At 63.8% G+C, this 20119-nt stretch overlaps 5 protein-coding genes across 11 annotated transcripts in view; 3 read left to right on the top strand and 2 right to left on the bottom strand.

Annotated features, from left to right (window-relative positions):
• Window positions 1-851: 851 nt before the first annotated feature.
• SSNA1 (SS nuclear autoantigen 1) lies at window positions 852-2590 on the bottom strand. Its single transcript, XM_003423560.3, has 3 exons — window positions 2467-2590; window positions 1806-2005; window positions 852-1364 (listed from the first exon to the last, which is right to left on the bottom strand). Exons 1-3 carry the CDS (start codon window positions 2516-2518, stop codon window positions 1257-1259), a joined length of 360 nt encoding a protein of 119 aa, XP_003423608.1. The 5' UTR covers window positions 2519-2590; the 3' UTR covers window positions 852-1256.
• A 114-nt stretch (window positions 2591-2704) lies between these two features.
• On the top strand, window positions 2705-10302 carry ANAPC2 (anaphase promoting complex subunit 2). Of its 2 annotated transcripts, XM_003423567.3 has the most exons (13): window positions 2705-2859; window positions 3161-3783; window positions 4779-4911; window positions 5913-6087; window positions 6286-6405; window positions 6831-6948; window positions 7176-7357; window positions 7975-8116; window positions 8468-8543; window positions 8626-8829; window positions 9069-9198; window positions 9488-9723; window positions 9931-10302. In XM_003423567.3, the coding sequence occupies exons 1-13, from the start codon at window positions 2743-2745 to the stop codon at window positions 10141-10143; spliced, it is 2469 nt and encodes an 822-aa protein (XP_003423615.2). In that variant the 5' UTR covers window positions 2705-2742; the 3' UTR covers window positions 10144-10302. The 2 variants fall into 2 exon arrangements, with proteins under 2 accessions (XP_003423615.2, XP_064146814.1); XM_064290744.1 differs by lacking the exon at window positions 2705-2859 and having other exon boundaries at window positions 3555-3778; window positions 7940-8116; window positions 8365-8543.
• A 115-nt stretch (window positions 10303-10417) lies between these two features.
• On the top strand, window positions 10418-14572 carry TMEM210 (transmembrane protein 210). 2 transcript variants are annotated; one of them, XM_064290745.1, is made up of 5 exons: window positions 10418-11861; window positions 12026-12753; window positions 12918-13050; window positions 13284-13316; window positions 13426-14572. In XM_064290745.1, exons 2-5 carry the CDS (start codon window positions 12666-12668, stop codon window positions 13667-13669), a joined length of 498 nt encoding a protein of 165 aa, XP_064146815.1. In that variant the 5' UTR covers window positions 10418-11861; window positions 12026-12665; the 3' UTR covers window positions 13670-14572. The 2 variants fall into 2 exon arrangements, 1 of the variants encoding a protein (XP_064146815.1); XR_010322897.1 differs by lacking the exons at window positions 10418-11861; window positions 13284-13316; window positions 13426-14572 and having other exon boundaries at window positions 12011-12118; window positions 12918-13036.
• An 89-nt stretch (window positions 14573-14661) lies between these two features.
• On the top strand, window positions 14662-15845 carry LRRC26 (leucine rich repeat containing 26). Its single transcript, XM_064290874.1, has 2 exons — window positions 14662-15334; window positions 15541-15845. Exons 1-2 carry the CDS (start codon window positions 14662-14664, stop codon window positions 15843-15845), a joined length of 978 nt encoding a protein of 325 aa, XP_064146944.1.
• Window positions 15846-16801: 956 nt separating this feature from the next.
• GRIN1 (glutamate ionotropic receptor NMDA type subunit 1) overlaps window positions 16802-20119 on the bottom strand; it is a 31734-nt gene continuing 28416 nt past the window's right edge. For 2 of the 5 annotated variants that reach the window (XM_064290741.1, XM_064290743.1), the window contains one exon: window positions 16802-16870. In XM_064290741.1, the coding sequence (XP_064146811.1) occupies window positions 16802-16870 (69 nt within the window). Of the gene's footprint in view, window positions 16871-17120; window positions 17238-19230; window positions 19342-20119 lie in introns of those variants that run through there. The other 3 variants (XM_064290739.1, XM_064290740.1, XM_064290742.1) reach the window with 3 other exon arrangements.

The raw sequence follows: 20119 nt of genomic DNA, 5'->3' as shown, positions 1-20119 counted from the left end.
GCCAAGGTGGGGGCCCCCACACTGGAGCAGCTCCTGGCTGGGCTGGGGGCCCAGATATCCTCGCTGCCACGTGCAGGCTGAGCCGGGCTGTTTACAAATCCACAGGCAGGACCGACCAAGCATTGAGTCTGAATACCTGTTTCTTTCCTGGGGAGTTAGGGAGTCAAACTTATGAATGAGCAAGTGGGACCAGGTTTGGGACAAAGGGCAGCATGTTGGTGTGTTCTCTCTCCTCTCAACAACATGTGTCTCCCCAAGGCACCCAGCCACAGGCCTGGGTTGCTGCAGTGCTAGGACCCCAGGGTGGAGGATATGCCAGCGAAGGTAGGGTTGGAGAGGTCTGGGGATGAAGGATGGGGCCCAGCAGTGCAGGGAAGAAGAGAAGTGGACAGAAAGGGTGTGAAGCTATAAGGCCTGTGTTCAGAGAAACCAGCGTCCAGAAGGGGGCTGGCGTGCACACTCAGCCATTTCCAACTGTCCTTGGGCCCGGCTATGGTGTGGCAGAGAGCACGACCAGCAGATGAAGGCCCTCAGAGAAGGATGGGCTGTGTCCTGGATTTGGGGGAAAGTAAGTGGGGGTCGGGTGAGACAGGGATAGAGCAAGTGGCCGTAGGTGGAGCAAAGGTCTGGGGCTGACATCTGCAGGTAGGCGGAGGAGGGTCACGGGAGATGCCCAGTGGCACCCTCTGCATCTGAGACTGGGGCTCTCAGTCACAGGGAAAACCACTCCAAGTCCCCTTTCCCTGCCCCGCCCCATGGAGGAGCCACCATACCCAGCCAGAACCTTTGTGGGCTAGCTCTGGGGGTGGCAAGCAGCCCCACGTACTCGACACAGGCACAAGCCAGCACGATTCTTTACAAAGAAAGCCTTTATTCACACAGTCACGGGGCACTAGGAACAAGCTCTGAGGTCTCAGTTCTGAGGCAGAAGAGGGCCCAACCACTACCTCACTTGCCTGGGCCCCTGCTGGCCAAGGAGGGACAAGGGAGGCAGAAGTCCTGGGGGTTGAGACTAGAACCAGCAGCACAGGGAGGTGTGGAGGTTTTGGAGTGCCCTCCCCAATTGCTGCCTGCTGGGAGCACCACGGAGCCAGATCCCTGCCTGGTAGGCTACTCTTCTCATCCAGAGCTAACAAAGGCTGCAGCTGCCTTGATACCAAAGACAGGAAAAGAAGGTGGCTGCTGCCGTACAGAACAAAGACGCTTTATTAACAGGTTTTCTGGGGGCCAAGTAGCCTGGCCCACCCATGGCCTCGTCAACTGTCCTTGCCCCCACTGGCCTTCTGCTCCGAAGCCGTGGCCTTGGTCAGGTTCCCAGCTTCTCTCTTCAGGACACTAAGCAGAGTCTGGGAGCTCTCCAGGATCTGAGACCAAAGAAAACACAGGCTGGTCATTGATGCTCCCGCCTGGGGGGTACCCGGGGACAGGCAGGGCCTGCAGGGGCCTCTTCCCTCCCCAGGTCTGGCCAGTGCTTTGTTCTCTGCCGGCCCCCCGTCCATCACACACCGAGCAGAGTGAACCTCAGGAACAACCGTGGTAGGAGAACATGGGCTGGGACACACCATGTTCCACAGACAGCATTCTCCTTTCCTCAGTGGGCCCAGCCGAGATGTGGGGAAGATGCAGACTGCTCGCTGGGACCCCTTGCTCCCACAGCTGAATGCCCCTGTGCTGAGCCAGGGTCCGGGGAGAGGAAGGGAAGCCTCTACTCAGGAAAGCCCCCAGTCCTGAACCCCCTAGGCACTCAACGCTTGCCCACACAAGGGATCGGCCTGGCCTGTGGCCCCAGCTGCCTCGAGTCCCACCTTGAGGTAGGCAGCTTCCGTCTCCGCGATGGTCCGGTCAAACTCGTTTCGAGAGGCGATCTTTCGAGCCAGGTTCTCATTGACCCGGGCCAGCTTCTCCGTCAGCTGCCTCACCTCGTTCTGCAGCCGCTGCTTCTCGTCCTCTTCCTGCTGGATCTGGCGGCACAGCTCCTCGCGCTTCTGGGACAACTCCTCGATGCCTGGGGCGGCAGGAAGGAGAGCAAGGTCCTGGCTAGGCCGCCTTCCCTCCAAGGAGGGCCAGAGTCCTGCCTCTCGGGGGCCTCTGGATACAATAAGGCGGTGGACGTGGGCGACAGCGCTGTGCCTGGGAGGTAGTGCTCACTACAAACACGCGGCACTCAGTGCGCACTCGGTGCGCACCAGGCGCTCTCCCACGCGCCTTCCACGCACAGTGACCGAGCTGGGCGGGTCCTAATGTACCGCTAGGCCCACCCTGGGGCCAGGAGGCCACGCACGGACTCGGCGCGACACTTGCCCACGGCCACGCAACTGCTTGGCGGCCGCGCGCCTCCTGCCTGGGGCCCCGCCGCTGGGCCGCCGCCTCCAGCGCCCCGCTGCGCCCGGGCGGCTGTGCCAACGCTGGCCCAGGCCCCTCCGCGGGCTACGACCGCCCGGGCTACACGGCGCGGGACGTGCTCACACTTGACCAGCTCGTTGTTGTAGTTCTGCAGCGCCGCTCCCTGCTGAGTCATCGTCCCGGACACTCGCCCCTCCGCCGCCGCCGCCGCGGGGATCCCGGTCACTCCAACCGCCGCCGCCGAGCACTCGCCTGCGCCTGCGCAGTGCGCACCGAGAGCGCGCCGACCTGCAACGTCATCGCCGCGCGCCTCTTTTGCGTCATCGCCCTGCGCCGCGCCCGGCCCGTGCGTCGAGGAGCCGCGCTGAGCCGGGCGGACCCGGGAGCCGGTGGGCCCAGATGGCTGCAGAGGCGGCGGGGGCGAAGGGGGACTGCGACCCCGCGCCCGGACAGGAGCTGTTGGTGGCCTGGAACACCGTGAGCACCGGGCTGGTGCCGCCGGCTGCGCTGGGGCTGGTGAGGCCCGGAAGAGAACGGCGGGCTCGCGCGCGGTCCCCGCGAAGCTTTAGGGCCTCCGCCTCTGTCCATCGCCCGTCTCTGCCCTCCCGCCTTCCTCCACAGTCCCGCATCTTTTGGCTCCCTTGCCAGCCCTTCCCAGCGTCGGCGCCACATCGGCGCGCTGCGGCCGAGGAGCGGCGGGGCTCGCGCAGCCTCCCCTCCGCTGCACTGCCCGCCTTTCCCGCCTGCCGCTCCCCTCCCCCGCCACGTCCACTCGCAGCTCTGCGTTCCCCTCTCCTCACGGTTGTCTGCACTGTAGGCGTCCTCTCGGACCAGCGGTGCGGTGCAGCCAAAGGAGGAGGAGCTCCGGGCGGCTGTGGAGGTTCTGCGGGGCCACGGCCTGCACTCAATCCTGGAGGAGTGGTTCGTGGAGGTGCTGCAGAACGACCTGCAGGCTAACATCTCCCCCGAGTTCTGGAATGCCATCTCCCAGCGCGAGAACTCCGCGGACGAGCCCCAGTGCCTTCTGCTGCTCCTTGACGCTTTTGGCCTGTTGGAGAATCGCCTGGATCCCTACCTGCGTAGCTTAGAGCTCCTGGAGAAATGGTCTCGCCTGGGATTGCTGATGGGCACTGGCGCACAGGGGCTGCGGGAGAAGGTCCACACCATGTTGCGGGGTGTTCTGTTTTTTTCCACTCCCAGAACTTTCCAGGAGATGATCCAACGTCTCTACGGGCGCTTCTTGAGAGTCTATATGCAGAGTAAGAGGAAGGGGGAAGGAGGCACCGACCCAGAACTGGAGGGGGAGTTGGATAGCCGATATGCTCGCCGCCGTTACTACCGGCTCCTGCAGAGCCCACTCTGTGCCGGGTGTGGCAGTGACAAGCAGCAGTGTTGGTGTCGCCAGGCCCTGGAGCAGTTCCACCAGCTCAGCCAGGTCCTGTGAGTACTATGCGTGTGGCCACGCCCCTGGGCCTCCTGATTTCCCAATTGTTCCTCTGGGTCTGGCTGCAGAGAGCTGGTCAGCTGGCCAGGGGCATCCCAGAGGGAGGGGGCCCTGGCACCCTTGGGTGGTGAGTTTTGAGCCTTTGGTCTTGGACCAGTTGTATCTCTTTAGTTTTTGTGCGCAGCCCAGGAGTTGACACTTTGCCCACACTGAGACCCTATGTGACTTGTGCGTGCAGCAGATTTCTGTCCCCATTCCAAACTTACTGGCTCCCCAGAATTCTGCTGTACTGCCTGTAGGCTAACGGGAGTGTACGTAGCCTGTGATTGTGGTTGCTGTGCCAGTGGGTAACAAACAGGGGGCTCACCATTTCTTCTGTGCTGAGCGTGTCAGGCAGGCAGATTTGTGTCCCCATTCTCTGGGAAGGAGTTCTTGTTGGCTGCAGCCAGGCTCTGCTGTCTGCTCCCTCCAGTGCAGTTATAATTTCTGTCATGTTGAGCAAAGTGGTTGCGATGCCGTTGTTTGGAAGGGGTCTCTTAGTTAGATTTGGATCAAGGGAGTGGTCCCGCTGCTGCCAAGGGCCCTAGAGGCCCTGAAGGGCTTCTGCTAGGCTCATCCCAGTTGAAGGTTGCATGGAACGCTCTTTCTTGTTTCCTCGTGAGTCGCTTTATTTTTCTAGACCAGCGTTCGTGCTGAAAGGTGCAGACGGTGGTATCTATGTTTACGTGGCCCGGGTAGCAGTGATTCAGTTGCTGTTTCCGAGCCAGGCCAGGGAGATGGGGCTTGGACCTCTGGTAGCTCCCCTGCCGCCACTTCCTACGGGAATGGCCATCACCCCAGTCTGGGCAGTCTAGCTGGGCAGGCCAAATGGCACCTCGCCAGTGCTCTGTTCTCCCAGCAGCTTTTCCACAGAGCCCTGGCACAGCTGTCCCAGGGAGTGCGTGTGAGGCGGGGGCACCTTCTGACACTGCACACACTCGTCTGTTCTCAGACACAGACTCAGTTTGCTGGAACGGGTCAGTGCCGAGGCTGTGACCACCACGCTGCACCAGGTGACCCGGGAGAGGATGGAGGACCGCTGCCGGGGCGAGTACGAACGCTCCTTCCTACGGGAGTTCCACAAGGTATCGCCGCCTCTGCTCCGTCCCCTTTGGAAGTGTGCCAAAGTGCAGAGACGGAGTGGGCTGGGACCTCGAAGGTAGTTGAGGCCATTCCGGGGGCTGCACTGATCATGTTGCATCCACGACGTGCTGGGTGAAGTCTTAGCGGAATCACACGGTTCGAGGCAGTGCCAGGGCCAAGCAGCGGTGTGGCCAGGCCCACCTGAGAGGGACAGACTGATCTCCTTTTAGCTGCGCCCCCCGGGGACTGACCCCTTGCAGCCAGCCTGCATCCCAGCATGGCCTGCGCACCCCCATGGGGCAGAGGAGGAGGGGCAGGAAGAGAAGAGCAGCCAGGGCAATGGGGGAGACTGGGGAGACAGCCTGGCAAGGTGGGGTTGTATCCCAGGGTGGGCCTCATGGTACTGTGCCATCCACAGACAGGCTTGGGGCTCTCCCAGAGCTGGCGGAGAGCTGGGACCAACCGTCGTGGCTCCCTGCTTTTCACCTGTTCTCACTCCGCCATTTCTGAGGGTCGTTCTCCAAAAATGACGGTTAGCATGGTTGAAGGAGGTACAATAGGGGTCCTCCAAGCAGTGGGCAAGAGTGGTCATGAGCCCTGGCAGCCCAGCTGGGACGAAGTGCAGATTCCCAGATACTGGAGTGAGCCGGGGACTCAAGGCGCAGCAGCCCAGGGCAGCTTGGGCTGTCTCTGTGGTGTTAACCCCACCCATGTCTGGGACGCCTCTCAGCAGGATCACACGTACACACACACACAGGAGTGACTTTGTTCCGCACTGCTTTGTTTGTGAAGGGCAGGGCACTGGTAACATCTGTGTCCTGGAGGTGTGTACCCACGCGGTGCATGCAGCGTGTGAGTGTGTGTGCAACTGTCTCACTCACGTGTGACATCAGTGTCAGTGGAGATGAACAGGGGGGCTGACGTGCATAGAGGGGGCTGGAGTCAGGGCCTGGGGCGCCCGTGCGCTGCCAGCCTCCACCTCACAGCCGTGCCTGCCCCACAGTGGATCGAGAGGGTGGTCGGCTGGCTTGGCAAGGCGTTCCTTCAGGATGGCCCTGCCAGGCCCGCATCCCCGGAGGCTGGCCACACGCTGCGCCGCTGGCGCTGCCACGTGCAGAGGTTCTTCTACCGCGTCTATGCCGGCATGCGCATCCAGGAGCTTTTCAGCATCATCCGAGGTCTGCCTGCCCTCCTGGCCTTCACTGCCCATCCTCCAGGCCCATGTCCATCTGTCCCGGGTCTCCTTGTCTTCCTGGGGCCGGTCGGGGTTGTGGCATGGACACACACGTGTGAGCGTCGCTGCAGAGTCCCAGGGAGGCTGCTCAGCCATGCTCGGTGTCTGCGTATCCTGTGTGTGAAGGGGCCTCTCCCCACAGACTTCCCAGACTCACGGCCAGCCATTGAGGACCTCAAGTACTGCCTGGAGAGGACCAACCAGAGGCAGCAGCTGCTCGAGTCGCTCAAGGCGGCACTGGAGACCCGGCTCCTGCACCCAGGTGCTGCACTGTCTCGCCACAGATGGCACATCCCAGCCACGGGCACCCCCGGGCCTTCGGGGACTAACGAAGCTGTTTTCTGAAGTCCTTTAGGGGGCAGGGTGGCCCCCGCCCCATTTTTTGAAATTGAGTTTGGTTTGGGGTGATGCCCTCAGGAGAGACTGCTTAATGGGGAAACAGTCATCCTTATAAAGCTTTGAAGAAGGCAGCTGGGGGTTCGAAGGAGGGGGTTCCCTGATCAGGTTGCCAGGCTCTTCTGTGCACAAGTTCAAGGTGGTGTGCTAAAGATCATCTGACCGGGCTGTACCATGTGAACACATGGGGGTTGCTGTCCAGGGTGTGGCCAGTGGCAGGGAAGGGCGGGCAGTTTGGCCTGACCCCACTGTCCCACAGCCCCTGTAACCATTTGATCCCTCTGGCTGCAGGCGTGAACACATGTGACATCATCACGCTGTACATCTCTGCTATCAAGGCACTGCGTGTGCTGGATTCTTCCATGGTCATCTTGGAGGTGGCCTGTGAGCCCGTCCGCCGCTACCTGAGGTGAGCTGGCCCGCCAGCCAGAGCCTGTCCTCCATGCGTCTCAGTCCTGCTGCTCCAAATGACTTTTGCAGAACAAGTTCGCCAGGCCCTTGTATGCCCCTGGCCATCAGTGATGTGCAGACTGGCCTGTGGTCCAGTCACCCCGGGGCCAGATGCCAGCCAGAACAGCCCCACTCAAGTGCCTTGTGCATTTGTGGTGATGGTGTAGATTGCTTGTTTCCTGGCAGGACACGGGAGGACACAGTGCGGCAGATTGTGGCCGGTCTGACTGGGGACTCTGATGGGACTGGGGACTTGGCTGTCGAGCTGTCCAAGACCGACCCTGCGAGCCTGGAGACTGGCCAGGACAGTGAGGATGACTCTGGTGAACCTGAGGACTGGGTTCCTGACCCTGTGGATGCCGACCCAGGTCAGCTTGCCCCCCGCCGGCCTCCTCGGAGGGGCTGGTCCTTGGTGCTCACAGCCTAGGTTTTCTGGGGAAGGGAGAGCACCTACCCGGCTTGTGGCCACGTGTGCTGGGCTGTGCCGGAAAAACGAGGCCAGAGCACTGTGCAAGGCCCATCCGGGCACCCCCAGGGTGCTAGGAGGGGCTCTACCACTGGCTTGTGTCTGGTCACTGTTATCAAGAATTGTTTCCTTTGGGGGCTGTTGGGGGTTGCCACCTGCTGCCCTCCCCCTGCAGGCTTCAAGTCCCATCCACCTCTGCTCCTCTAGCTGCTGGCTGGGTAGCCTGGGCCAGCCCCATGTGGGGTCCCTGAGGGCACAGTGTCCTCTCCTGGCCCTCACCTGGTACAGAGAAGGCTTTTTCGGTCTCTGGAAAAAACCCAAAGGCCTTCTATTTATTCCTTGAGTCGGGGTTTAGGCGGGTCCCCATGGAACCAGGAAAGGCGGCTGGGCTCAGAGCTGCTGTCCCAGGCTAGTTCAGGAAGCACAACGAGGTGACGCCCCGGCCGTCACTGGACTGGCCTGGTTGGGGGTCCCTGTCCCACAGAGGTGCCAGTGGTGCCTCCCCCCATGCTGTGCCAGGGAAGTCAAGCTCCAAGCGGCGGTCTTCGGACATCATCAGCCTGCTGGTCAGCATTTATGGCAGCAAAGATCTCTTCATCAATGAGTACCGTTCTCTGCTTGCTGACCGCCTTCTGCACCAGTTCAGCTTCAGCCCGGAGCGGTGAGCACCTTGCTGTTCACCATCCTTCACCCCAGTGCCACCCTCCTTGGCCCCAGTGTGCACAGGCAAGGAGCAAGCTCAGGCTTCCACAGAAGGTGGGGCCTTGGGCTCAGGTCACCACCTGGGAGGCCTGGTGGGTCAGGAGAGGCTGGCACAGGAGGGCTGGGAAGCCAGGGTCTGCCAGGTTGTGGCAGGATGGGGTAGGAAGGGGCCGTGACGGCTATGCTCCCACCTCCCTCTTGGACCAGGAGTCCCAGCGCTGAGGGTGCCCTGCAGAGCCCCTGCCCAGGTGCCAAGGTGGGGTGTGGGCTCCCGTCCCCACCTCACCCCACCCAAGACCCGTCCTTCCAGGGAAATCCGCAATGTGGAGCTGCTGAAGCTACGCTTTGGCGAGGCCCCGATGCACTTCTGTGAGGTCATGCTGAAGGTGGGTGCTATCTCGGTCTATGGCCACCCTGCAGGCCTCAGCTGGCCCAGCCTCTGGTGATCCTCTCATTCCCTTCTCTTAGGACATGGCGGACTCGCGACGCATCAATGCCAACATCCGCGAGGAGGACGAGAAGCGCCCGGCAGAGGAACAGCCACCCTTTGGGGTCTATGCGGTTATCCTGTCCAGTGAGTTTTGGCCCCCCTTCAAGGACGAGAAGCTGGAGGTCCCTGAAGACATCAAGGAGGCTTTGGATGTCTACTGCAAGAAGTACGAGAAGCTGAAGGTACCTGTTTGTGGCTCCAGTGGCCAAGGGGGCCCCGTGCAGCGATGTGGAGGGGCAGTGTCGCCCGTGATCCTCCCGACTCCCCGCTCTGTCTGTGAAGCAGCTCTACATCACTGCTCCCTTGGAGCTGTTGGGGATCACGGAAGGACTCAGGGCAGGGCCCAGCCCCGAGTGGTCCTGGTCCTACAGGCCCAGGGCCTCAGGAAGCCGAGCTGTGTGCTGACTCAGGCCCTCCACAGGCCATGCGGACCCTCAGCTGGAAGCATACTCTGGGCCTGGTGACCATGGACGTGGAGCTGACTGACCGCACACTGTCTGTGGCCGTGACCCCTGTGCAGGCTGTGATCCTGCTGTACTTCCAGGATCAAGGTAAGCCCCATGTCCAGCTGGTCTCCCTGGCCTCGCCTGTGGGCCTCACTTTGCCTGGGGTGACACAGTTCTCTAATAAGGGGCAGGATTTGAGCAATCTTTTCCTATTTTGTGGTCGTGGTGTGCAGACCACCTATGTCCCCAAGGTCTCCTGGGGAATTCTAGGCCTGGCTCTGCATCCCCGCTGATCATGGGGAAGCAGGGTGGGGCTGGTGAGGAAGGCTGGGGATGGGGAGGCCTGGCCCGTCTGCCTGGCAGTCACCCATCATCCCTGCTGCTCTGCACACAGCCACCTGGACTCTGGAGGAGCTGAGCAAGGCAGTGAAGATGCCAGTGGCGCTGCTGCGGCGGCGCATGTCTGTCTGGCTGCAGCAGGGTGTGCTGCGGGAGGAGCCCCCGGGCACCTTCTCAGTCATTGAGGAGGAACGGCCCCAGGACCGGGACAACATGGTGCTCATGGACAGTGATGATGAGAGCGACTCGGGCATGGCCTCCCAGGCAGACCAGAAGGAGGAGGAGCTGCTGGTGAGCAGGGAGCGTGCAGGGCCCGGCCTGCGGGTAGGAAGGGCAAGTCAAGGTGGGGTCCGCAGGCAGGAGGGGGAGAGGGAGGGACCGTGTCGGCGGGCAGCAGGGGCTGGGCCCGTGGGTGGGTGGGCAGGGAGGGCCCAGGGGTACAGGCAGCTGCCTCAGCAGCAATCCAGCCCCAGCGGCTCCTGACGGCCCCCGGTCCAGCTCTTCTGGACGTACATTCAGGCCATGCTGACCAACCTGGAGAGCCTGTCCCTGGAGCGTATCTACAGCATGCTGCGCATGTTCGTCATGACCGGCCCTGCCCTGGCCGAGATCGATCTGCAGGAGCTGCAGAGCTACCTACAGAAGAAGGTGCGCGACCACCAACTCATCTACTCAGCTGGCGTCTACCGCCTGCCCAAAAACTGTGGCTGACACCCCACCCCTGCACAGGAGGGCCCGCCGGCCAGGTGCTCCCAGCCCTCCCGGCAGGCTCTGCACACGCACAGGATGGACAGCCCTGGGCAGACTCTCTCTCCCCCCAACTTCTCAGCTACGTGGCCTGTACAGATTAAAGCTGGTCAGCTCACTGTCCCTTCCCTGTCCTGGTGATTTTGTGGTAGAGAGGGTACAGTGGGGCCAGGAGGCAGCCCTCACAGTAGGTGCCCCAAGGCAGAGATGGGGAGATTTTGGGGGCAGGCCCACACCTGGCACACATCTGCGTTTGGGCTCTGAACCTACTGGCAGGGTCCTGGGCATGGACACCCTGGGCACTGTCCTGATCTGGCAGGTCGCTCCACCCACCTCCAGCACATCCAGGCCTGCAACTCAGGCGGGAGCGCACCAGGGGGCGCTGCCTAGAAGTTTCTCTTGGGCCGTTTTCTAGCCAGCCACAGGGCTTCTAGTCTCATTTCTCTGGCTTTTGAAAGGAGGCAGGATCACTGCCCTCTGCCTGGCTGGAGGGTCAGCCTTGTGTGCCCCAGCCAAGAGTACCAGCTTGGGCACTACTGGACTCCGAGTGGGGTCCATCAAACATCTGAGGCCCCGATGGTGCCTGAGCTGAGAACTCTGTCTCGGCAGCGAGAGGATCTGGTATCTGCCCACAGCCCACACCAGGAGCAGAGCAGCTACAACGCTGCACAGCTCAGAGCTAGGAGGGATCCTGGTGGGTGGGGGGTAGCCAAAACATAAATGTGCTTTCAAGAAAGGCAGGCAACTCCTGTAGGGGAGCACCCCTTCTGGGAGCCTCAGGGCAGAGGCACAGGCTGAGCTGGCTAGGGCCAGGCCCTGGGTGTCTGGGCCCTCGCCTTGCTACGGAGTGCCCACCCTGAAGGTACTGTCCTGGGAGGTCCTGGGAGCAAGATGGTCCCAGGGCTGGGCATGTTCAGAGCCATGTGGGCACTTGAGTTGCTTTCCTGGCTCCCACCTGGCTTGTGCCTCCCTGTGCCCTATTCCTGCCTGCTCTGCACATGGGCTTGGAGGGCAGCCCTGTCTCAAGGACTTTCTCCTCCGGCCTTTCATACTCGCTAGAGAGCTTCGTGGATTGTTCTGATTTCGAAATTTACTCCTGTCCATTTCCTCAGGCTTCCCGCATCCAGTCTGCTACGAGGCTGTTGTCTTGGGTGGTACCACCTGCCCCGGCAGCAGCATTACGGCAAAGCCCAGATCAACTTAGTCCCTCAAGTGGCCACTGCCCGGCCCTTGGGCTGGGTGCCTGCAGTCCTCACCAGGATGCAAACCTGCTGAACTGGCCTGGCAAGGTGGCAGCGCCAGCCACCTGCCCAGGCACACCTGCCCTGAGTTCCTTTGGACTCAGTTTTCCAAACGCGTCCTAAAGCGGACCTCCCAGCCCAAGGCTCGTCTCAGATCACAGCAAAAAGTCTGTGCCGGTCCCCAGGGCCCCACAGGGAGGCCACTGGTGTTAGCGGTTGGAGTTTCCTGCTGAGCCCACCGCCCTGGTGCCTGTGGGGCATGTGATGGCAGGAGGCTGGTGTGATCTTCAGGGGGCTGAGCCACTTCCTCCTGCTGCCTCTGTGGTTTGCTTGGCAGGTGCAAGGGGAGGAGGGAAGAAGTCCCCTGGGTGGGGACGGCCTGGCGCAGGAGGACTGTGCTTTGGCATCTCGGCCCGTGACAGGCTCCAGGAGGCGGCCAAGGTCAATTTCCAACCCCCTCAGCCCCTTCCCTGATCTGCAGGAGCAGTACCGGGCAGCGGGGTGGGGTGGGGAGACCCCTGCAGGTGTGGGTGGTTTCGGGACAGAGAAGCTTACCCAAGTCTGTATGAAGGCCTCTTAGTAACCTTAATGACATGTTTGTTTAGTGGGAGGGAGCCTGGGACACTGCCCACAGCTACTCTGAGCCACCTGCTCAAGAGGAAGGGCTCCTCGGAGGCCTGTGGCTTTGGCTCAGGCAGGTGTGTACCAGACCTTTCCTTGGGTGACCGGGCAGGGGAGCGGGGCCTTGGGGGGCAGGGCCCTGTTAGGGTGGAGGCTTAGTGGCCTGTGGGATTGGACAGGCTGGGGGCCCACCTACCCTCCTGCCCCAGGCCCCATCTAACCCACTGCAGTCCTTTTTCTGGAGCAGGAACTGAGGGGTGGGCCAAAGACTTCCCAAGGTTGCCAGGTCACTGCCCCCCTAGAGATCAGGGTGTGGCCGCACCCCCTTCTCTGAGTGCCCTCTCCCCACAGTCAGCTTCTGCTGACATCTGGGCACCCCAGAGGGGCTCTCCAGCCCCTGTCCCCCCTTCCTGCCCCAACCCAGGCTCCCTGTCTGGACTCCTTCAGGTCCCCTGTGGTCCAGGGGGTGGCTCAGGGTCCACTCCAGGCCCAGGGGTGAGGCTCCAGTGGCCTCAGACACCCCGGACCCTGCCCCCACCTGCCCTGCCTCACAGCATCCACTGTGAGGTCAGCGCCTTCCGACAAGTTCTGTCCAGAGGTATCCGGTGGGGCCGGGGGCTGGACATGGCCCCACCTCCCCAGCCCTACTTCTGCCTGGTTGGCAGCCCCCTTGGCCTGATCTGTCTGTCCCTCCTGCTCATCCCTGCTGCAGGTGCCTCCTTCTGCCCCTCCCCCACCAGCCAGGGCCCCCCCCCCCGTCCAGGTGGGGCGGGTTGTGCCCTGTCCTTCCAATGGCCACCAGGGCAGGGGGCAGGCCCAGGGGGTCCCCCAGCTGCTGGTGACTGGCCCCACTGCCACGCTGCCCTGTCTCCGCAGCTGGAACCTACTGTGAGTGCAGCCTGGGCCTCAGCCGTGAGGCACTCATTGCCCTGCTTGTGGTGCTGGCCGGCATCAGCACCAGCTGCTTCTGTGCCCTGGTCATCGTTGTGGTGGGCGTCATGAGGGCCAAGTGGTGCGTGGCCCTAACCCTTGATGCCCCGCACCTGTTGTCTGGGAGCTGGTCTGAGCAGGGGTGGGTCAGCGTCACTGTGCTACTACCTGGCCTATGTCCTGGTGCTGCCCAACACGTGGCTCTGTCCCCTGAGTGGGATGCCATGATAACCTGGGGTTGGCACCTCCCTGGGGAGGGGCCCTGGGGCCAGCCCTGGCAGCCTGGGACTCACACACCTCTCTGTCCCCCAGTGACTCAAGCACCCCTGGACAAGTGGACAGCAGGTGAGTAACCCCTGGGCCAGGCAGAGCCCACCGGCAGCTTCAGGAGCACTGTCCCTGAGGCAGGGTCTGCTGGGTGCCCCCGGCCGCCTGACCACTCATGTCCTGGCAGGTTGGTGGGGCACTACGGGGTCCAGGAGGGCCACATGGATCTGCACACAGTGCACGTGGAGTCCCACCTCATGGACCCTGACCTGGAGGCCTCTATGATGGCGTCCCTGGAGGACCAGGGCCTCAGGACCATCCCTGTGGACGCTCTGGAGGAGCCGCCGCCACCCACACCGCCACCTCCACCCACACCGCCACCTCCACCCACACCGCCACCTCCACCCCCACCACCACCTGAGCAGGACTGAGGGCCCTGAGACTGCTCAGGGGGAATTAAAGAGTATTTAGTGGTTCTGCACTGTCCTCTCTGCATCCTGGGCACGGGCTGAGGCTCTCTGGTCTTCAGTGGGGAGGTGCCAGGTCTTCCCTGGCCCCCGAGGGGGGCCACACTGCTCGTGTTCCCTGGCTTTCTGCCATCGCCCTGAGCCCCAGTCCTGCACCTCATGGTGCTATGTCCCCTGGAGCTGCCAGGGACCCTGGGCCCTGCCCAGCCTAGTCCACCCCCACCCTGGGAAACCCAGCCCAGGTTGGGGCCATACCTCCGGCTACTCCAGAAGGGAGCTGGGTGTGACAGGCACAACTGAGTAACGCCCCTGGCCCCACTCACACTGTCCCCAGAAGTTCCAGGAGTCTTTGGCAGGTGGACAGAACACTGACCTACCTCCTGTGGCTCCTCTGCCTCAGTGTACATCCCCACCCTGGGCCCCTACTGTGTGTTCAGCTCCCACCGATTAGGGGTTGCCATGGGCATGGGGCATCCCTCCTGAGTGCTCAGTGTGCTTCTGGGGAGAAGCTGAATGGAGGGCAAGGGGGCTGGGCCAGGCAGGGCCACTTGGGAGAGTGGGACCACTTTGCTTAGCCCCAGCAGGGCAAGACTGGGGCGATGGGGTGAGAAGCAGGGCATCCTGGGGACATCTGAGAGTTGGGTGGGCATGGGTGTGTTGGGTTCCAGCTCTCAGGGCTCAATGGGTGCCTGGTGGTGGTCTTGTCAGTGCTGTTGCCTCCTAGAGCCTAGGAAGCCCAGAGCTCTGGGACAGGTGTTTGGCAGCGCAGGCATTGGCTGTGTGCCCGGCCCCCGCCCCAGGCAGGAGCCAGTCCTGGGACAGGAACTGCCGACGCTCCAGCTGGAGAGTCCATATTTGGACAGGCGCCGCAGGGACGGGATCCGGGTACAAAAGGCTCCGAGGTCCGACGGGCTCAGGGGACGTGCAGCCCCCACCGTGGCCCCAGCGCTGCCCCCATGCGGAGCCCCTCCTTTCTCTCCTGGCCGCTGCCCTCTTTGCTGCTATTGCTGCTGCTGTCGCCGCCGTCCACCTGGGCCCAGGTGCTCCTCGCGGCTGCCCCCTTGGGGCCCAGTGGCGCCCCGACCTGCCCTGAGGAGTGTGAGTGTGCGCCGGGCGGCCAGGCCAACTGCTCGGCGCGCGCGCTACCCGCCGTGCCTGTAGGCCTGAGCTGGCGCGTGCGTGCGCTACTGCTGGACCACAACCGAGTGAGCGCGCTGCCGCCTGGCGCCTTCGCGGGCGCGGGCGCGCTGGTGCACCTAGACCTGCGCGAGAACGGGCTGCGTGCAGTGCACGCTCGCGCCTTCTGGGGCCTGGGCGCGCTGCTGCGGCTGGACCTCAGCTCCAACCAACTGGAGGCACTGGCGCCCGGCACCTTCGCGCCACTGCGCGCGCTGCGCGTCCTCTCGCTGGCGGGCAACCGCCTGGCGCACCTGGAGCCGGCGGCTTTGGGCACGCTCCCGCTGCTGAGCGGGCTGAACCTGCAGGACAACGCGCTGGCGGCGCTCGGGCCCGGCCTGCTGGCCACCCTGCCCGCCCTCGACTCACTCCGTCTGCGCGGCAACCCCTGGGCCTGTGGTTGCGCGCTGCGCCCGCTCTGCGGTTGGCTGCGCCGGCACCCGCGTCCCCCAGGTAAGCCGTCGAGGTGAGGGCACCAGGTGAGGGTGGGAGGGGGTCGCCAGGTGAGGTGTGTGTGGGGTGCCAGGTGAAGTGTGTGGGGGTGCCAGGTGAGGCTTGAGGGGAGGTGCTGGATGAGCCATGGAGGTGGGGCGCCGAGTGAGCTGACGGGGACGCTCGAGCTAGCCCCGGCCTGTTGAGGCCCTGCCATCTGCCCACAGAGGAAGAGACCCTGTTCTGCGTGTTCCCGGGGCGCTTGACGCCCAGCCCTCTGACCGCCTTCACCGACGCCGCCTTCAGCCACTGCGCACAGCCACTAACCTTGCGAGACCTGGCTGTGATCTACGTGCTGGGGCCCTTCTCCTTCCTCGCCAGCCTGGCCACCTGCCTGGTGCTGGGTTCCGTGCTCACCGCCTGCCGCATCCGCCGCCGCGCTGCCGCCCGCCGCCCGCCCGGGAAACCACCGGACCCTAAGGCCTCCGCCCCGCCCCCGGACCCTGGGAGCCCCGCCACTGCCCAAGCCTGAGCCGGCCTCCCAGAAGCCAGGGATATTCCCACTCTGCAGGGGCATCTCCTCCCCGCACTCTAGAAACTTCCCCACCCACTCCCTTCACACCCCCTGCAGGCGTCAACAAGCAGCACAGACGGAAACTTTCGTGACATTCATTTAGGAAACACTACTGCACACACCGGGTCATGGGGGTTGCGCGCCAGGGCCCCTGGAGTGGAGGGGAGCGGTGGCTGCACACAGGCTGCACGGGGAAGGCACGCACTCAGGCGGGAGGGCTGAGCCTGTGAAAGGTGGCAGGCGGGTCCCACAGCTGGAGCAAGGGGGCAGGGGCATGGGGCAGGGCTGAGGGCAGTCCTCGGCTGTCCTGGGCTAGAGGCCGTGAGGTGTAGAGAAGCCTCGGTTTTCTAGGAGTCTGGAGGAGAACAGAGGCCACAGGGACCCCAAAAGTGCCCTGGGCCGGCTGCTGGCAGGGAGTCCGGACTGAGATGGGGAGGGGGCAGGGCGAGCCGGTGGCAGGGTCCGGGGGAGAAGGGGCATGGGTGAAGGTGCAGCGAGAAGAGGGGAGAGGCCGAGCTGAGGCTGGAGAAGAACGCAGATGCTTCAGGACAGGGTGGCCCAGCCAGCTGGGGCAGTGGGCCCTGCTGTGGCTCCAGTGGTGGCAGGGCAGGTTGCGGCTGTCTGCTCCAAGCCCCTCCATCCAGGGGCAGAGTAACCCCTCTCAACACGCTCCAGCCCCCAGGGCCCTGCCTCTGCCGGAGCGCCCTGTGGCCCTGCCCAACTGGCTCAGCCTCCGATCTGCTCTCGGTCCAGCAGGGGCCTGCCCCCCAGGCGGCGGGTGGACAGATGGACGGGACGCCCGGGGCGGGCAGTCTCTGGGGCGGGTGGGCTTCCCTCAGGCCTTCCCGAGCAGCAGGACCATCAGTGTCCTTGGCTGGGCTAACTGGGCGGGCAGGCGGGCGGCTCCGGGGGCCTCACACCACGGTGCTGACCGAGGGATCTGAGAGGTTGAGCGGGCCCGTGATATCAGTGGGATGGTACTGCTGTAAGATAGAAATACACAGACAAGGCAGCCCGTTAGCCCCGAGGCTCGGGGGCACGTGTGGGGCCAGGATGGGGACCGGCCAGCCGGCTGACCGGCAGGCGGGTGGGCGCGGCCTGGGGGAGGCTGGGGGGCACTCCTCCCCCTGACCCCATCGTGCTCCGGGGACTCTGCGTGGGCCGGGCCGCTGTCCCGTCCATCTGTCTGTCTGTCTGCGGGGGAGGGGGGCAGAGGAGGGCGGGCAGGGCGTCTCAGCTCTCCCTATGACGGGCACACATCTGCAGCTGGCCCTCCTCCCTCTCAATAGCGCGTCGCGGCAGCACTGTGTCTTTTTGGTTTTGCAAAGCGACGCGTCCACCCCCGGTGCTCTATAAATAAGAACCAACAATCAATACCTGCTGGCCCCGCTGGCCGCCAGGGACCCCAGCCAGCCCTGAGCGCCCAGTGCCACCCTGGCCCAGACCAGCCTTAGGACAGGGGCCACGGATCTCAGCAGCCAGACCGACCCCCCACCCCAAGCAGCCCCCCACCCAGCCTCCCTCTGAGGAGCCGCCCAGCCCCAGAGACAGGTTGGGAGCTGGGCTGCTCGCCCCCGCCCAGCCCCCCAGCTGGCAGTGCCCTGGCAGAGTCACCCCTTCAGGGCCGGGCCCCCAGATGCCACGTGGTGTCGGGCTGGCCCAGGGGGACTGGTCCCTGGTGCCCAGGGGGCTTGGGCGGGGAGTCCTGGGAGTGTATCCTGGGAAGGGTACCGTGAGCATCTCTGACTGAGCTGCCTATGAGCCATCTACAGGGCCTTGTCTGCTCTGGATGGGGCCCCGGGGTGCCTTCTGAAAGCCCCCATTGCCTGCAAGATGTTTTGTGCTCCCCCTTCGGCCATCTGCCCCCAAAGTGCTGCTCCTCCTGTCTGCTGGAGACCCCTCCTCTTTCCTGGGCTGCCCCCCACCCCCACTCCACGCTCTGACCTTGTTCCTCCCTACAGCGTAGGCCCCACCCATTTCCCACCCGGCATGGCTGTGGATGCCTCAGCCTGGGGTGGCTTTTTGTGTCTCTTGCTCCAGCACCATGGACCCTCACTCTCCACCCACTCCCCCGTACCAATCCCCTCCCCGGGGCTGCCTAGGAGCCAGGTCTCACAAGTCCCTCTTTGGACACTCTGACGGCTTCCTGCTGGGACCCTGATTCCTCTGCCCCACTTCCAGTGTGCTGGGTGACCCTGCAAATCCTGCTCTGGGTTGGGGACTTCCTGTGGGTAGGAGGTCCCTGGCCATGCTCTGTGCTGGCTCCTTGGGTGGCCTCTCCCCATGTGCTGTCTGGGACTGGGGTGCCCCTAGCAAAGCCGTGTGCCCTTTGGGGGCTGTGTGGCCTGAGTGTATCAGGTGCAGGGAGAAACTGCCTTAGGCAGGAGAGCAGGGATATCAGGCTCAAAAAGGGGGAGGTCTGGCTCTGTCCAGGGACCCTGTGGGCATGGCCAGGGTCAGGAGCTGAGGCATTGGTCTCCCCAGAGGCCCTGGTCTCCCCAGAGGCCCCCCTTCCTGGGCCTCTCTCTGGGAGGCTCCCTGTCCCTCTGGGCTCTCAGACCCTCTGGGGTTGCTGCCGCTTCTGTGGGGCCCCTGCTCAGCCTGGGCCCACCCCATCCCTCCCTGAAAGCCCCCTGTGCTGGGGCCAGTCCCAAATCCAGGCCCCAGCTGTCCACCCAGAGGGACCCAGGCCCGGCCCCCAGCCCCCGGCCCACACAGAGACCACATGGAAGATGCAACACACATGGCTCTGGTGAGACAGGTGACACAGGTGTCGGGGTGGGGCCGGTGGCCAGACAGACGGACGGGATGGGACGTCACAGCCACCCCCTCTGGGGACGTCGCAGGGAAGGCGGTGGCCCCTCTAGCAGAGGCTAGATAGAGAACAGGGACAGAGCGGGTATGGCGTCTCCTCCCAGCAGGCGCGGAGCCAGGACGTGGCTGCTCTGGGTTCCAGGGGCCCAGTATGGCCCCGATAGGCAGTGACTGACTGACTGACCGACGACATGACACAGCTTCAAGATGGTGTGTGGTGGTCATGGCATGGTGGCGGGAGAGGGGCGGGCAGACCAGGGCAGAGAGACACATGGGGGGACAGGACCAAGGGGGCTCAGAGGAGAAGGAGCCAGAGAACAGCCCGAGTTGGGGGGAGGAGAGAGAGAGCCACGCCCCATGGGGTGGGCGGAAGGGTCAGCTCTGGAGAGAGAGATGGGGCAGGAGTGGGGTGGGGGTGGGGCTGGGTGGGATGACGAGGGGGAGAGCACGCCTGATGCACGGGGGACGGAGACACGGGGGCGTGGGGCGAGAAGAGTCGGAGACGTGTGACTGGGGTGTCCCCCCTTACCGTGTCTTTGGAGGACCTACGTCTCTTGAAGCTGGAAGCCAGGGTGGAGGTGATAGCCCTAAATGTGGCTTTCTTTTTAGGGTCAGGCTCTGCTCTACCACTCTTTCTATCCTAAAATGAATATGTATAAGTGATTAGATGGCTAAGGGTGTCAGCCACACCTGCCCTCGCCTGCTCCTGGGGGCCATTGCCCGGCCTGGCCAGCCGCTTGGGCCCTCACTCCTGCCTGCCTCCCTGTGCTGGACTGTCAGACTGATGGCCAGGCCCTCTCAGGCGGCTGTGTCTCCTGCCCCGGTCTTGGCCTGACCTTACTTGTGCTGGGGGCTGGGCTCAGGGGTCCTGGTTGGCTCTCTTCTCAGGAGGTCCGCCTCGCGCCCTGGTTCCTGGGCAGCCCTGGGTCTCAGGTGTCCCCAGGAGGAGGATGGTGTTGACTGGTGCCCTCCAAGGACTGGAGGCAGCACCCCTTGGGCTCCCCGCCATTCTGCGCGGAGGCCGCTGACCCCAGAGGGGGCACACACCAAGAGACAGGAAGGGGCCAAGGGGCCGAGGGGCCGAAGGCAGATGGCGAGACGGAATTGGAGGTGGACAGAGGCGGCTCCTGGGACCCGGCCTTGGCTCTGGTGGCCCTTGTGCCCACTTGTGAGAGGCAGCGACCAGGTCCCCAGGGGACCTGTGGGGCCAAGAGCAACAGGGGGCAGATGGGAGGTGTGGGGCTCCAGCACCCCCACCCCCCATGGCCCTCACTGCAACACCAACAGCCACCCAGGTTGGCAGGACCAAGGGCCCTGCTCAGGACCTGGCTCCAGAAAGGCACCCGGAGAAAGAGAAGCAATGCAGCAAACTGGAAGCCGACCACAGGGACTCTGCCTATGCTGGTCCCAGTGGCCGT

Source organism: Loxodonta africana, chromosome 9 (assembly GCF_030014295.1).
Source record: "Loxodonta africana isolate mLoxAfr1 chromosome 9, mLoxAfr1.hap2, whole genome shotgun sequence".
NCBI lineage: Eukaryota > Metazoa > Chordata > Mammalia > Proboscidea > Elephantidae > Loxodonta > Loxodonta africana.
This window is presented reverse-complemented; position numbering and strand designations above follow the sequence as displayed.

Bases quoted from the DNA above. Each gene is read 5' to 3' on its own strand.
- SSNA1 (XM_003423560.3), bottom strand. From the start codon at position 2,518: ATGACTCAGCAGGGAGCGGCGCTGCAGAACTACAACAACGAGCTGGTC. The intron at 2,006-2,466 runs GTGAGCACGTCC...CTGCCGCCCCAG, and splicing joins CAACAACGAGCTGGTCAAGT to GCATCGAGGAGTTGTCCCAG. The intron at 1,365-1,805 runs GTGGGACTCGAG...CTTTGGTCTCAG, and splicing joins CGGAAGCTGCCTACCTCAAG to ATCCTGGAGAGCTCCCAGAC.
- ANAPC2 (XM_003423567.3), top strand. From the start codon at position 2,743: ATGGCTGCAGAGGCGGCGGGGGCGAAGGGGGACTGCGACCCCGCGCCC. The intron at 8,544-8,625 runs GTGGGTGCTATC...CCCTTCTCTTAG, and splicing joins TCTGTGAGGTCATGCTGAAG to GACATGGCGGACTCGCGACG. The intron at 9,199-9,487 runs GTAAGCCCCATG...CTCTGCACACAG, and splicing joins GCTGTACTTCCAGGATCAAG to CCACCTGGACTCTGGAGGAG.
- TMEM210 (XM_064290745.1), top strand. From the start codon at position 12,666: ATGGCCCCACCTCCCCAGCCCTACTTCTGCCTGGTTGGCAGCCCCCTT. The intron at 12,754-12,917 runs GTGCCTCCTTCT...CTGTCTCCGCAG, and splicing joins CCTGCTCATCCCTGCTGCAG to CTGGAACCTACTGTGAGTGC. The intron at 13,051-13,283 runs GTGGTGCGTGGC...TCTGTCCCCCAG, and splicing joins GTGGGCGTCATGAGGGCCAA to TGACTCAAGCACCCCTGGAC.
- LRRC26 (XM_064290874.1), top strand. From the start codon at position 14,662: ATGCGGAGCCCCTCCTTTCTCTCCTGGCCGCTGCCCTCTTTGCTGCTA. The intron at 15,335-15,540 runs GTAAGCCGTCGA...ATCTGCCCACAG, and splicing joins CCGGCACCCGCGTCCCCCAG to AGGAAGAGACCCTGTTCTGC.